Source organism: Squalius cephalus (assembly GCF_949319135.1).
Source record: "Squalius cephalus genome assembly, chromosome: 2".
NCBI lineage: Eukaryota > Metazoa > Chordata > Actinopteri > Cypriniformes > Leuciscidae > Squalius > Squalius cephalus.
In genome coordinates this window covers 2949513-2963697 of record NC_137123.1, presented here as the reverse complement: position 1 = coordinate 2963697, position 14185 = coordinate 2949513, and the positions used below count along the sequence as shown (strand labels likewise).

Here is a 14185-nt window from a genome sequence, read left to right as displayed (position 1 = left end):
TGAGCTGAAATGAGAACGACTGACATTCTTCTCTTTTCATACATATTACATAAACTGAGAATATATTTTTTTTATATAAATTACTTCATTTAAAAGAAGAGAATTCAAGCTTCATGCCTGTGTGTCTGTATGCCAGTTTGACTGAGTATTCGCTGGGTTATGGTTCATTTTCGGACACGTTTCAGAATGGACTTCACTGACAGAGAGAAGGCAGAACTCGCATCATGTTTATTTTTCTTTATTTGGCAAAAAGCACAACACTTTGTTTTTATTGTGAGTATACACAAAAATAATACACACTTAACAGGATCGATTGATGTATAACACAAGTATGTAAAATCAAAATCACCAGAGTATTTAGAGTCTCCTTTGCACTGGTAAGGAAAAAGCGAGCAGATCACGACGGCATGATTTCCGACCTCAGAGGGTTAAAAGAGACAAAATAAAAAATGCAGTGACATAAATCACACAAACACATCAGCAGAGCAAAGAGGAAAGATAAAGCTGAAAGCCAACAATTACTTATTTACTTTAAAAACTATCACAGTTGTAAACAGTCACTCAATTGAATGAATGTAATGTAATTTTAATTTTACCTTTTTTATGTTCATTCTCTAACTGTTCAGCCAGACGGTTCTGGTTCATCTTCCTCAGGATTTTCACTGTCATCCTCTAGGTTTCTTTTGGTCCAAAACATGCCACCATTTTATCCACTGTGTCTAAGACATCCATGTTCTCCATCTCAGAATTTGATATACGCTCATGATTCTTCAAGTACCACTAAAACTGCTTCAGATCATCTTTTACTAGTTCCCTCAGTGAGTTCATGAGCTGCACTTTAACAGACGCCATCATACTTCAAGTTCAATCACTACTGCATGACAAGAAAAAAATCATAAGTAATTTCACTATTAACATGTGGATCTATGTGTTAAAATGTTATTTGGATAATGGAATGAAGCTGTGATTATATTGCTTGTAATTTCAAACAAAAATTTGGATTTAAATCTCAATATTGTCTGATATTGAAGGTCTACAATCAATGTAAACTAATACATCACATTTTTGAATCTATACAGGAATATATTTCATGCAGTAGTATGTATTAACTTACCGTGAATAATGAGAATGTAGATGTTTCTTGTTCCTCCCGTGAACTGTCATCTCACTGAGCCGAAGCTCTGAAAGTCTTCCCACTTCTGCATTTTCACACAGTGGGTTTTTTTTTTTTTTTTTGACAGAATTTAAACCAGTAAAAGCAGAAACATTTCAGAAAAAAAGAAAGAAACTGTTTTTCCCAGACTCCAGATTGATGAGCGTGAAAGTATGTGGAAGGAGAAAATCAGTATGTCTTAAAAAGAAGCCTAAAACGTGTATAATTCAGTACATTGAGAAATTACAGGTAAAACAAGACATACAGATAAAGATAGACCAACAAAACCAGAGGAGACACTCTGGTTTATAAGGTAGAGGGACGGATGATTGCACTTCATACAAAATGGTTGAAACCCCTGGTCTACGGTATGGTACCACAGTCACGGACCCATTTAATTCTGGTTCAGACACACTCGTAATGGCCTGGATCAGTGCTGACTCTGAACTTTGACACTCCTTCATCTGTACAGGCTGTCTAGACCTCTGCTGTGGGACTCTCTCTGGACTGTGCAACTGTTACACATTTGTACACACTTTCTTGTTAATAAATCACCATTCACTGCTCATCTCTGCGCTTTGGTCCAATTATTTCAACTGGTTCCTTACAGAACAATCCAGCCATCTTAGGACCCAGCAGTATGAGCATTCAGATTCTTCCTCCTGCCATGAATAAGAAGAGGATCTTTGTGACTCCCACTGAGAAGCGCAGGTTAAGGAGAAAGAGGGCAGTCGGATGTGCTGCAGCTCCTCCAGAGATGGCCTGTCCAGAGATACCAGGTTTTCCTGTCATAGAAACAGTAGATGTTCCTGAGACTTGTTTTCCTCTCATGGCTGTTGAAGCGTCTCCTTCCTGCTCAGTCAAGCCTGTCAGTCAAGCCATGGTCATCGAGGCCATCTCAGAGCCCACCATTTTATCTGCAAGGGCCACAGAGCTTGTTCTTGCGTCCGATTGAGCTATTCTTGTCTTGCCTCGACTTATCCACAAATAAAACATAATAACAACCCTTATGAAAAAAAAGTATACTTCAAGTTCATTTTATGAAGTATACTTGAGTAATGTTCAAGTATATTTTTAAGTATACTTTATGTAGTAAGTAAATTGGCCCACTTGAAGTATATAAAAGTATATGTTTAAGTGTACACAGCAAAATCCCCAGTGTTAAATTAACACTCCTCAGTGTTTATATGTGTCCACACTACAGGGTGTTAAATATTAACACTGAAGCAGTGTTGAAGTTAATGAGTTAATTAAGTTAACACTGAAGCAGTGGTGAAGTTAATGAGATAATTAAGTGATTAATTAAGTGATGATTGGCCATTAGTGGTGACACCTGATGATAACAAGCAGACTCACTGAAGGAAAGAGAAACAAGAACAGAAAAAAGAGAAACACAAGAACTACTGACTTTGAGCCATTATTGCACTTATTATTTTACCAGTTTGACTTTATTTCTGTCATACATCTACACACGGTCTTATTTAGATTTAACAGAAGTTTAGATGGTAATGTTTTATGGAAAGTTTCGTTTCATGTCACCATTATGGTGACCAGTAGTTGCTTTAGTTGGGCTCTTGACCCTTTACTTTGTAACGTTAGTATTTCTCTGGCTGCTCCATCTCTGTGTTTATAGAGCATATGTGTTGTGGCAAGAGAAACTATGACTTTGGCTGTGTTTCCTGAAAAAATTGCAAGCCTAATTTGATCGTATAGACCAGGGTTTTTCAAATTGGGTGAATGTGAGCCTCCCCTTAGAGTAGGTAAGGACAGCCGAGCCCCCCCTTCCCCAAAATCCCTCCGCCTGCCCTAACCCACACACGCCTCTGCAGTAAATGCCATCTTTTGTGTGTTCCAGGCAATGATGAGTTTCAATAACAACTGATAAAATGTAAATATTATTTTATTTCCACAACTTTCTTAAAAGTGCATTCATAAACGATTCTTTGCAACAGCAAATAATTTACAACTTTATGCAGGCCTAATTGAGGCTACTTTATAATCACTGAACATCAGTAGGCCTAACCACAAGTCAACTAAACATGCTTAACATGTGCAATCGGTGCCAAAGCTACCACCGACGACACCTGAAATCGGCACGGTGTGTCTGCATGGGCTTTAAGCGCACATTTGAAGGAGATGCACATCCTCTCGAACAAAATCAGCAGTGGTGGAAAGAGTACTGAAAAAACATACTCAAGTAAAAGTACCATTACATTCCAAAAAATGTAGTGTGAGTAGAGTAAAAAGTACTTGTCCAAAAAACTACTTGAGTACTTAAAAGTACTCATGAGTAGTGGGTAGTGAGTACTGAGCTGCGAATTCTACCCCCTTATAATAAACACTGTGCACTACAATTTATAAATTTAAAAAAATTGCACATACTGTAATTCACATTATATTTTATTCTTTGTCAGAAAGATTAAAGAATATCTAACGTCCATCTTTTTAAAATGCATCAAATCAGTACACTCATCACCATTTAAATCATATTACAGTACTTGAAAAAAAAAAAGGCATTTAAAATTAGTCGAAAGGCCACTGAGCCTGAGCATGCTATTGTTGCACATAAAATATCAATATTCATAACTGTGCAAAGAATTCAAAAACCTTTAGAAACTCATATGATAGTTCAGCATCACACACATGAGATGGGTTAAAAAGAGAGATTAAAAAATACCCAATTTCTCTCCAAAACGGTACCAGTTTTAGTGTTCTGATAAATGAGAATCACTAATATTATCAGATTACCTCACCTAATGCACTGAAAAAGGCTAAGATAGCAGGCTAACACTAATTACACTGTAATTCCATGCTATTAAATATGTTACAATTTAAACGTAAATGCACATTGTTCTATAAGGGTGGCATCATCCCTTACATTTTACACGGCTACATTTACTCACATTGTAATGCTGATAAATATAATTTGTAAGGAAAATTGTGCATTAAATAGGGAAGTTATATCCGGGAAACTTTTACAAAACAAACAAACAAACAAACAAACACACACACACACACACACACACACACACACAAATGCATGTCTCTTTGTAGTTTCGGCGAAGCTATTTTATCAGCAGCATCCACACACAAAAAAACAGTTGAACATGAAAAACGTTTTCGGGCAAGTGAACTTGACAAATGAAGACGGATTGTATGAAATGGATCAATAAAAAAAAACGAGCTGTAGTTTATTAACGAGCTGTAGTCACGCACTGACAGAAATGCAGTTCAAGTTAATGCCATAGTTCATAAGGTGCACTGATACTGAAGCTGGCTGCATGGCGAGCGCGAGACGCGGCAGTGCACAGATCGTGACGCGCGTCTTTCTATAATGTGATTGTGAAGTAAATGGGAGCGGGAATTCACCGCATTATGAACTCGTCACGCAATACTACGTGGGAACGGATTGCGAAAGCGTGGGCACGGTTTTGAATTTGTGGGTACAGATTGCAAAAACTGGTTAACAAGTCTGAGAGCGCGGATTAGAAACTCGTGGGTACGGTTTATTAAACCGAGGGAACAGTTTGAGAATTCGTGAGTACTGTTTATAAACTGAGCGGACGGATTGCAAAAACGTCGCCACGGATCGTTTTTTTACTCACACAGGTGACTTCCCGGGCTCCGTATCCTCCCTTAATGCTGACTTCTGTTGACCTGGGACAAGGAAACGACGCATTTTAAAGCTAATACTCGCGTCGCACACACAATTACCGATCTCAATAGAGCTGCATACAGTTATTTTTTCTTTGCGTGTCGCGCCTCCCCTGTGGCTCTTTGGCGCCCCCCAGGGGAGGCGCGCCTCACCTATTGAAAACCGCTGGTATAGACCATTTGTTGCAGTTGGTCTGCAATCAAGTTAAGTTCAAGATGCTTTTGGAAATTCAGCCCTGGTTATGTTTCAATGATGAAACTACTAGTGACCTGATTCAATGATGTCACCCAGCATTACAAACTGATTATCTAATTGTTTTATTAATTTTTCACTACAGTAGTTACTTCAAGCAAAGTTTTAAATATCTGAAGGATTTAAAATCACACACAGACATCAAGAATCTACATATGAATCTCAACAATGGTTACAATCAAACAAATGCTTAATGTTGCAGTGCATCATGGGAGCCACCAATCAGAACGCATCAATGGCTGACATCATGCATTGCAACATGAATAAATTATGCAGCTGAATTGTCCTGTAATTTTCATTGTTTTTTTCTGTTGGCTTTTATTTTGCTATTGTTTTGTTCTGACTTTAGTAGCTTGTTTTGTGATGTTCAGAGTTGATCTGTTTGTCACTAGTTTGTTTATTGTCACCATTGTTGAGATTCATATGCTGATTCTTGATGTCTGTGCGTTTAAACACAACAACTTCTTTGCTCAAAGTATTTTCAAAATTTTTGATATTGCTGTTGGATCTCAAACTATAAAATCTCAGAGCTACAATCACCAATACTAAAACGAGACATCAAGCATATAGTCAAAAATGTAGAGTCTGAATGACATCAGTGAATCAGGACACTACATGATAATGTTTTTATCATCGAAACATATTGTGAGCAGGTCATGTTTTCTCTTGCAGTAACAAATGTGCTTTATAAACACAGAGTTGTAGCAACCAAAGAAAAACTAATATAAAAAAATGAAAAGAGTCAAGAGCCCAACTAAAGCAAACACTGACCACCATAATGGTAACTTGAAAAGAAAAATTCCATAAAATATTACCGTCTAAACTTCTGTTGACTCTCAAGAACTTTTGTCGATGTATGACAGAAATAAAGTCAAACTGGTAATAAGTGCAACAATGTGTAATGACTCGAAGTCAGTAGTTCTTGTGTTTCTCTTTTTTCTGTTATTATTTTTTCTCTTTCCTTCAGTGAGTCTGCTTGTTATCATCAGGTGTCACCACTAATAGCCAATCATCACTTAATTAATCACTTAATTATTGAATTAACTTCAACACTGCTTCAGTGTTTACTTAATTATCTCATTAACTTCAACACTGCTTCAGTGTTAATTTTTAACACCCTGTAGTGTGGACACATATAAACACTGAAGAGTGTTAATTTAACACTGGGGATTTTGCTGTGTACTATAAGTGTAACAGTAGTAAACTTTAAGTGCACAACTAGTTCATAATTATGTTTCTCATTTGTACTGCAAGTGAACTTATGAGTATACTAGTAGTTTACTATTTTAATACTTGTAGCAACTTTGAAGTATACTCTCAGTAAACTACTAGTTTAGTAGTTTTATACTACAAGTTTTCTTTAAGTGAACTTAACATCATACCTATAGTTTACCATTTATATATTATTTTTGCTCTTTTAGTGTACTCTCAGTAAACTACTAGTTTAGTAGTATTATACCGCAAGTATATTAGAAAGTTTTCTTTTAGTGTACTCTCAGTAAACTACTAGTTTAGTAGTTTTATACCGCAAGTATTTAGAAAGTTTTCTTTTAGTGTACTCTCAGTAAACTACTAGTTTAGTAGTTTATACTACAAGTTTTCTTTAAGTGAACTTAACATTATACTTATAGTTTACTATTTATATACAATTTTTGCACTTGCAGTAGGCCTATAATGTTCAAATGTTATTTTTTATACTTGAAAAATACCTTTAACTGTACTTTAATTTTAAAAACCTTTTATTAGCTTCATGCATCCTTTTTATCAACACTTGAATGCTGGTAAGTTTCATAAAGAAAGGCAACATTTTAAACAAAATAGTTGAGAAAATCACATTTTTGTCAAAGACAATGCCTTGATCAGATTCAGAACGATGATCAAACACAGATGGAGTAGATCGAGTCCGACACCCCCACAGCTTCAGTCGTTTTCTCTTAATGTGTTACGCTTCATTTGGAAACATTAAGCAGTTTTGATTTACAAGCTGTTTAATGTTTGATGATCACATTATTTTACATTTGAGTGAGCAATCTTCTATCACTTGTTTCAGCTTCTTCTCCTGTGTTTTGATCTGGAGATTCTGTACTAGAAGATGTGTCATAGCGCCCCCTACCGTATACCAGTGAAAACATGGATAGCTGGAAAATTCAGTCAATGTGTGGAAAAGTTGAATTAAAGGGGACATATCATGCCAAATGCACTTTTTTAGCCCTTAAATGCATTTTGTTGTATATTTGGAGTATTTAGAAGTACAGAAAATATGAAATTATTCTCTTCAGGTGCTTCGTTGATATCTTTATATTCTGTTGTGGTTATATTTTTCAACCTGTTCCGATTTTTCTGTTATCTATGACGTTTTTTGAAGTATTACGTCACAGTATTTGCAGCGGAACTGCCAAATAAGGACATTGACTTCCGGCCCAACACTTCGAGCAATCGGCCATTTTTATTTCTCGCTGCTATTTTGTAGTCCAAGCTAAAGGATGCAGAAGTTACGAGAGGGTAAGTTAAAATGTTCGGTTGTTGGATGTAGTAACCAACACGCTTCATTACACCGTCTAATGTAGATAAACTGCCGCGCTTGTGACAAGGGCACATGTTTAACTGAAAGAACGAGCAGAGAGAGAGACCCGGTCGCGCGCGTGCTCACTCTCTCTCTTCAGAGCCAGGCGAAAGTGTAAACAAGACATCACCGTCTCCAAACTAGACGCTGTCTTGCTCTCTCTCCCTCGCACATATTAATCGAAATAAATCGACACGGTGGTGAAAGGTCGGAAGACCAAAGTTTCATGTGTAAATACAGTATACACCAGTGCGATACATCCATATGAACACGTTGTTCTACGGGTTCGTTGTCTTCATTTTCATCTCATCTTCGCTCCGACTCTGGCTCGAACATGTAACAAGTCTGGCTGGACAAGTCTTCCGTTGTTGACATTTTGTTAATAACGTGTGAATAAAAAGTTTCTGTGCCGCTAGATAATCGTATCTCTGCTATCAAACTACAAAAATGGCCGAACGGGGTGGAGTTAAACCTCTGCAACCTGGAGAGGGGGCGGGGTATGAAGTGTCTCAATTGTATTTAAAGAGACCGCACCAAAACGAGTTGCTCTCAGAAGCACATCAGAAAAGGGGTAGAAAAGGGGCCTGTGGAGCTATAATAATGAGGAATTCAGACCCCAGCATTGCAGTTCCGCTTTATATAGACTACAAATGTATGATTTATATGTAAAAAGGAACCATTTAAAAGCATGATATGTCTCCTTTAAAGTAAATTCCTATGTACACCAGTGGACTAGCCTACACAATAATTCAGATACACAGAATTAGAAACATATCTGTTTTATATCAATATTTTAATCAATATTTTCAAACAAAGTTTCATAAGACTGTATATGAAAAACGATGTAAAAAAAGTATATTTAATAGGCTACTCGATCAAAAGAGTTAACACAACTACAAGCCAAGTATACTTAGTATATCTCGATCAAAAGATTGAGTACAAGTATAGGCCAAGTACACTTAAGTGTAATTAAGTATATTTTTGAGAAGTATATAATGTAGACTGAAAGTATGCTTTCTTCTTTTTAGTTGAAAAGAAGTATACTAATAAAACACTTGAATAAACTTATTTTCCATGCTTATTTTATTTACTCTATAAGCTATTCCACCCGAAAGTTTGTTACTATATAAAGCTGAACATGTTAGTTTATACGACAGTGTGTAATATTATGTTTTTAAAAAAGTATTTAATAAACTACTCAATCAAAATAGTAAACACAAGTACAAGCCAAGAATACTTAGAATACTTAATTATACTTTTAAGTATATCTTGATCAACAAGTAGAGGCCAAATATACTTTGACTTTTCTGTCAGTATAAGTCAAGTATACTTAAGTGGAATTTGAAGTATATTTCTGAGAAGTACATAAAGTATATTTCTGAGAAGTATATAAAAAGTAGACTGAAAGTATACTTTCTTATTTTTTAGTTTAAAAGAAGTATACTAATAGCACACTTGAATAAACTTCTTTTTCGTAAGGGAAGTGAACATCTTCAATGGTTTGGTGTTCAGTAGATCTGATGTTTGACGGGTAAATAGACCGATATTTCTCGACACTGTCTGTATTTGTGTCTGCATATTTATTTATTTGTTTTTATATATGCACTGGTGTAATTGTTGGTAAGCTATTTTGACAACCAAAAAGGAAATAGAATAATTTCTGTTTTAAAACATTCACACGCAAAGCTTGAGGTTGAGTTATCTGTAATTAGCTCTTTAGCTTTTTGCTAGAATACGTCCAAGACCTTCCATGTTATTATTAAAGTAGCATACTGTAAAAAAGGAGAGCTGTGAATTAAAGGTGGGGTATGTGATTCTCTTTTTTGGCCATTTTTTCAAAAACACTTGAAATCCTATTCCTAAACCACTTACAGCCACTAAGTTAGAAGCACTGAAATGAAAATTATGCAATTTAATCATCTGTGGAACGGGCAGGACTCGAAAAACTCCAGCCAATCATTTCTAAGACCACCTAGAATCATTGGACAGTAAGTGCGTCAATCAAACGGTTGTACCATACCCCCCTCCCCCCATCCATGTCCATGTTCTTCGAATCGGTGGTGTCAAAGGAAAGAAGGTAGGACCATTTGAGTTGTGTATTTTCAACATCTGCCGGCCGTTTTGCAAATCACATACCCCACCTTTAATGGTAGGAGGATGTAAATTAAAAGTACATTACTGGCAACCACAGCTGCCGGTATTTTACCGTTATTTTACAGCACAATGTTTTGCAGTGCAAAACCAATCGTGAACAAATATCACTTATGCTGCGTTCACACCAAACCCGAATAGCGCGTCAAATTCGCGCCTGCCGCGTCTAGTTATACGCTTGACCACTTTGTGTTAATTCGCGCGTCAAGAGCGAAATTGACGCGCGTAAAATCAAAAGTTTGAAATGAAATTTACGCGCGTCACGCGCGTCGGAGGCGAAAGTTTCGAAACCCGTTGGCGGCCATCTTTTTTAGATGTTTATCGAGCATTAGCAGTAGCATTAATCGAGAGAGTCACCGCTCGTATATGCTCTGGAGAGCAGAAACAGCTGCGTAGGAGACATCGTCGCTGTACTCGGGTCCACCAGACCCTCCGGAGGGTTTCAGGAGTTTCACAATTTTCTCCAGGAGGTAGGTTTGGTGGACCTAACAGTGAGGACGCTGACGAGGACAGCGTAGGCCGTATAAGCCTCGGCCTCGAGTGGTCGCTGCCTGACGAGCCCGCGCTGTACAGCCCGGCGCGAGGTTCACCCTCGCCCGCACCTAATCTGTCATTTATTTTTGTTTTGATAATAAATGGAGCCAGCCTCCAAAAGTGAAACCTGTCCTGTGATTTTTTTTTTTAAGTTTTTATACACTAAATTGTGTTTGTTGTCTTTACATTAGATCAATAAAGTTTCATATAATCTAGAATAGATATGGAATAAATAGCATTCAATAAAAAATGAGTATCTCTCATATTGAAATCTAGTTTTTATGTGAAAGATTTGCTTTGTTGTGCATTTTAGTCATATTACAAAATAATTAATTGAGGCCAAACATAAAATAACATTATAAACTGTCAGTTCACCGCGTGACAGCAGCAAGCAGGCTCCTGATTGGTTAACGCGGCGCGAATTGACGCAGAAGTTCAGATTTTCCAACTCGGGCGGCAGACGCGAATTCGTGTCAAACGCGTGAATGCACAAAAAGCACTAATAAAATCATTCGCGCGTAACGCGCTTAACGCGGCAGACGCTCAATTCGCGTCATTCGCGCGAACTTGACGCGCGAATGAGGCGAATTCGCGTCTACCGCGCCGCGCTAAACGCCTCATTCGCGCCGCAGGAATTTTTTACGCGCGTAACGCGTCTTTGCATTGACTTAACATTGAAATCACTCGCGCCTGACGCGCTATTCACGTCCGGTGTGAACGCACCATTACACAACCACGTGCAATGAGAAAAACTATTATTTCTTCAGAATTTACAGTGAATCCATCTCTCGATCTCAACCTGACTGAGCATCTACTAAAATACCTTTGAGAATAAATAACATTTCTAAAGATGGAAACCTCTTATACTTTTCTAAAATAAATACAAACCCATTTCCAGAAAAAAGGGAAATTTTGCAAAATGCAATTAAATCAATAATCTGTGATTTGTTAAGTTTCTATGATTCCACAGAATTCCTCATTTAGTGTTTATGTTGTGGAAATAAACACTTCTACATACATACAGACATAACGCATTCAGTACAGAGGTCCTTTGGATAGTGAATCTGAAAATATTGACTAAAAACAAAGAAAAATGACTGACATGTGAGAGGGTACAGAGAAACCCACAACTCTAATTTTTTCATCATTCATAACTTCTGCACAGAACACTGGACAAAGATGAAACTTCTAGTTTACATGTGTTGAGTGCCTGTGTTTGTGCACACTGTCAAATGGAGTATACTTTGAAAGGCTATGTGTTCGGCTGTACACATACTCTAAGTGTCAAAAATGAAGTATACTTTTGGGTTTTAACACTGTGATGTTAGGATATACTTTTGATCTTCATGCTGATGGATTTCATACTGATAGCGTAATTCTCTTTCCAGGCTCCCCAAGCAATACCAATGGCGTTATGAGTGGCATCTTCCCCCCATAAATACACACCGTTGGGGTTTGTAGTGTGACAGGCTCTGTACCAAAATGCCCCGAGATACTGTTTAGCACAGTTCTGTGATTCACTGATATCTTGATCTTTGTCAAAGGTGGAGAACTTCTGATTATTGTGTTGGGTCAAAGAGTCGCCTGCAGAGAGGAAGAGCGTCATTCTATTGATTAATATGATTTATATTCGTACTTGTTTAGCCAGATAGGTTTCATAATAAACAAGGGATTTTCCACTCAGCAAGCTTCATTTTACCCAGATAATGCATGTTATCAGATTTCTCACTGCTCACTGAATTATTCTAGAATATTTCAGAGATTATTGTGCAGTTCTTAACATTTACCAATTTAAGCCACATTTAAAGTGTTAATGAGAGTACATTATATTTAAAAACTGAATGAACAATCTAGATCTAAATTGAGGACATGAAAAAATATTTATTTGAAATTACAAAAACATTTGAAAGTGCATGATAATGTACACATTTACTCTTATGAATGAAAGTGTCCTACCTGCTCCTCCATTCTTAAACCCTGAAACTTGTAGTTTATATCCAGAACATTCACAATCCACAGAGAAGGACGAGTACAGAGCAAAACCCTTCCTTCCTTCAAAGTCCTCCAGATCCACTCTCAGCATGTACTTTCTGTTACGTGTCAGCTGGTACATGTTCTCCAGCCCTGTTCACACACACACACACACACATAAAGATCATGTTCAGACAAACACATGATCACCCACACAAACGGACACACGCTGTGAGATCTTACCCAGCCAGTATTCGCTCTCCACATTCCCGAATCCTCTCTTGTACTGATTCCACGGCCGATAGAAATTCACACTGCCGTCCATTCTCCTCTGAATCACCTGTGATGGGTTTATATAGAATATATGATTCATAATGTATGTTCTGATGTGTGTTTGATGATCTAAAGTCACATTCATACCGTCCATCCTCCGTTGTCTTCATCTTTCCCATCTGAGACCATGTGACAGTAAACCCAGACAGGAACGTCTCCTGCTGGATAGATGGTGTAAATCCCACTGACTGTTTCTCCTGAGTTGTAGACATCAGAACAGTCGAATGGCATGAATTTACAGTCACTGCCCAGTACAACAGGGAGAAGAACTGCCAAAAACAGCATCATCTACAAGAGAGAGGGGGAAAGAGTTAAGCGAACATGTTCCACAATTTATAATAATTAAATCAAAGTGAAATTAAATGTGAATCAGGAGTTTAGAGTAATTGATATAATAAAAGAAGCAGATGAACTTACTTCCATCTTCTGAATCTCTCCTCAGTAGTTCACAGATAGAGATTTGTTTAATCTACAAAGTAATATAAATGTTTTCATATGTATTTTTGATCCGTTTAATTTCTGAAAACTGTATAAATGTCTGAATGTTCTGTTAAGTAAATGAAGAATAAAACAGTAACTCACCGTTTGTGTTGTTCAGTCTGACACAAACACTCTTTATATATCTGTCAGATTCTCAGACTCCTCCTCTGTGTCTTTATGTAAATGTCCACTATGAAGCTCAAGATGCCTTGGTAAATATATGTTAGAAAAGTTCATACAACATAAATTACACTGTTAGCCCTTGCTGTAAAAAAAGGCCAAATTCTGACAATATTATACCATATTCCATTAAAACAGTAATATACCGTAGAAAACAAAACTAGCCTACAGGAATATACTGTGAATTAACAGCGCTCAAAGTCGACAATCAGAGGCTGTTTTCCCAATCGTACCCTATGCCCTCATTCACTATTCCCTACATTAGTTCACTAATATAGTCCACTTGAATGAAAATAAGTGAGTGAATTGAGACACTGATGAACACCTGATAAGCAGAATCACTGAAGGACAGAGAATCAAGAACAGAAAAAAGAGAAACACAAAAACTACAACTGACTTCCAGCAACACTGAGTGTGAAACCAGTTTATGATTATTTCATGTACAAAAGTTCTTGTTGGGAATTAACAGAGATTTAGTTAATAATAAAACATTTTGTCACCATGATGGAGATCAGTATTTGCTTCAGTTGGTCTCTTGTCTCTTAACTTCTTACCATTCATCTCTCTCTGGCTGCTGTAACAGTGAGTTTATAAAACACATTTGTTATGGCAAGAAAGAGCCAAGAGGAAGATCATCAGGTGTTTTTATTCTTTTGTGATGATGTCACAATCATCCTGGACATGTCTGATTTTCAGATTTTTACTGTATATATTCATTGAATTTATAGCTATGTCATATCTAGCATAAATCTGTGTATCTACAAAATGAAATAAAAATGTCTGTAATCATGTCTTCTGAAAAATAACAATCATATAGTGCATTCAATTTTATTTTACTCCTGCTTGACTCAGACACACACAGACATCAACAATCAGCACATGAATCTCAACAATGGTGAAAAGTTTAATGTCG

General features: G+C 37.0%; 1 protein-coding gene across 1 annotated transcript; it reads right to left on the bottom strand.

The window, feature by feature from the left end:
* Positions 1 to 11259: 11259 nt before the first annotated feature.
* LOC307154438 (microfibril-associated glycoprotein 4-like) lies at positions 11260 to 13081 on the bottom strand. The gene is made up of 5 exons (XM_079864385.1): positions 13030 to 13081; positions 12700 to 12900; positions 12523 to 12619; positions 12265 to 12432; positions 11260 to 11892 (listed from the first exon to the last, which is right to left on the bottom strand). Exons 1-5 carry the CDS (start codon positions 13033 to 13035, stop codon positions 11633 to 11635), a joined length of 732 nt encoding a protein of 243 aa, XP_079720511.1. The 5' UTR covers positions 13036 to 13081; the 3' UTR covers positions 11260 to 11632.
* Between the last annotated feature and the right edge of the window lie 1104 nt (positions 13082 to 14185).

Bases quoted from the DNA above. Each gene is read 5' to 3' on its own strand.
- LOC307154438 (XM_079864385.1), bottom strand. The intron at 12,620-12,699 runs GTATGAATGTGA...AACCCATCACAG, and splicing joins AAGACAACGGAGGATGGACG to GTGATTCAGAGGAGAATGGA. The intron at 11,893-12,264 runs GTAGGACACTTT...TCCTCTCTGCAG, and splicing joins GTTTAAGAATGGAGGAGCAG to GCGACTCTTTGACCCAACAC.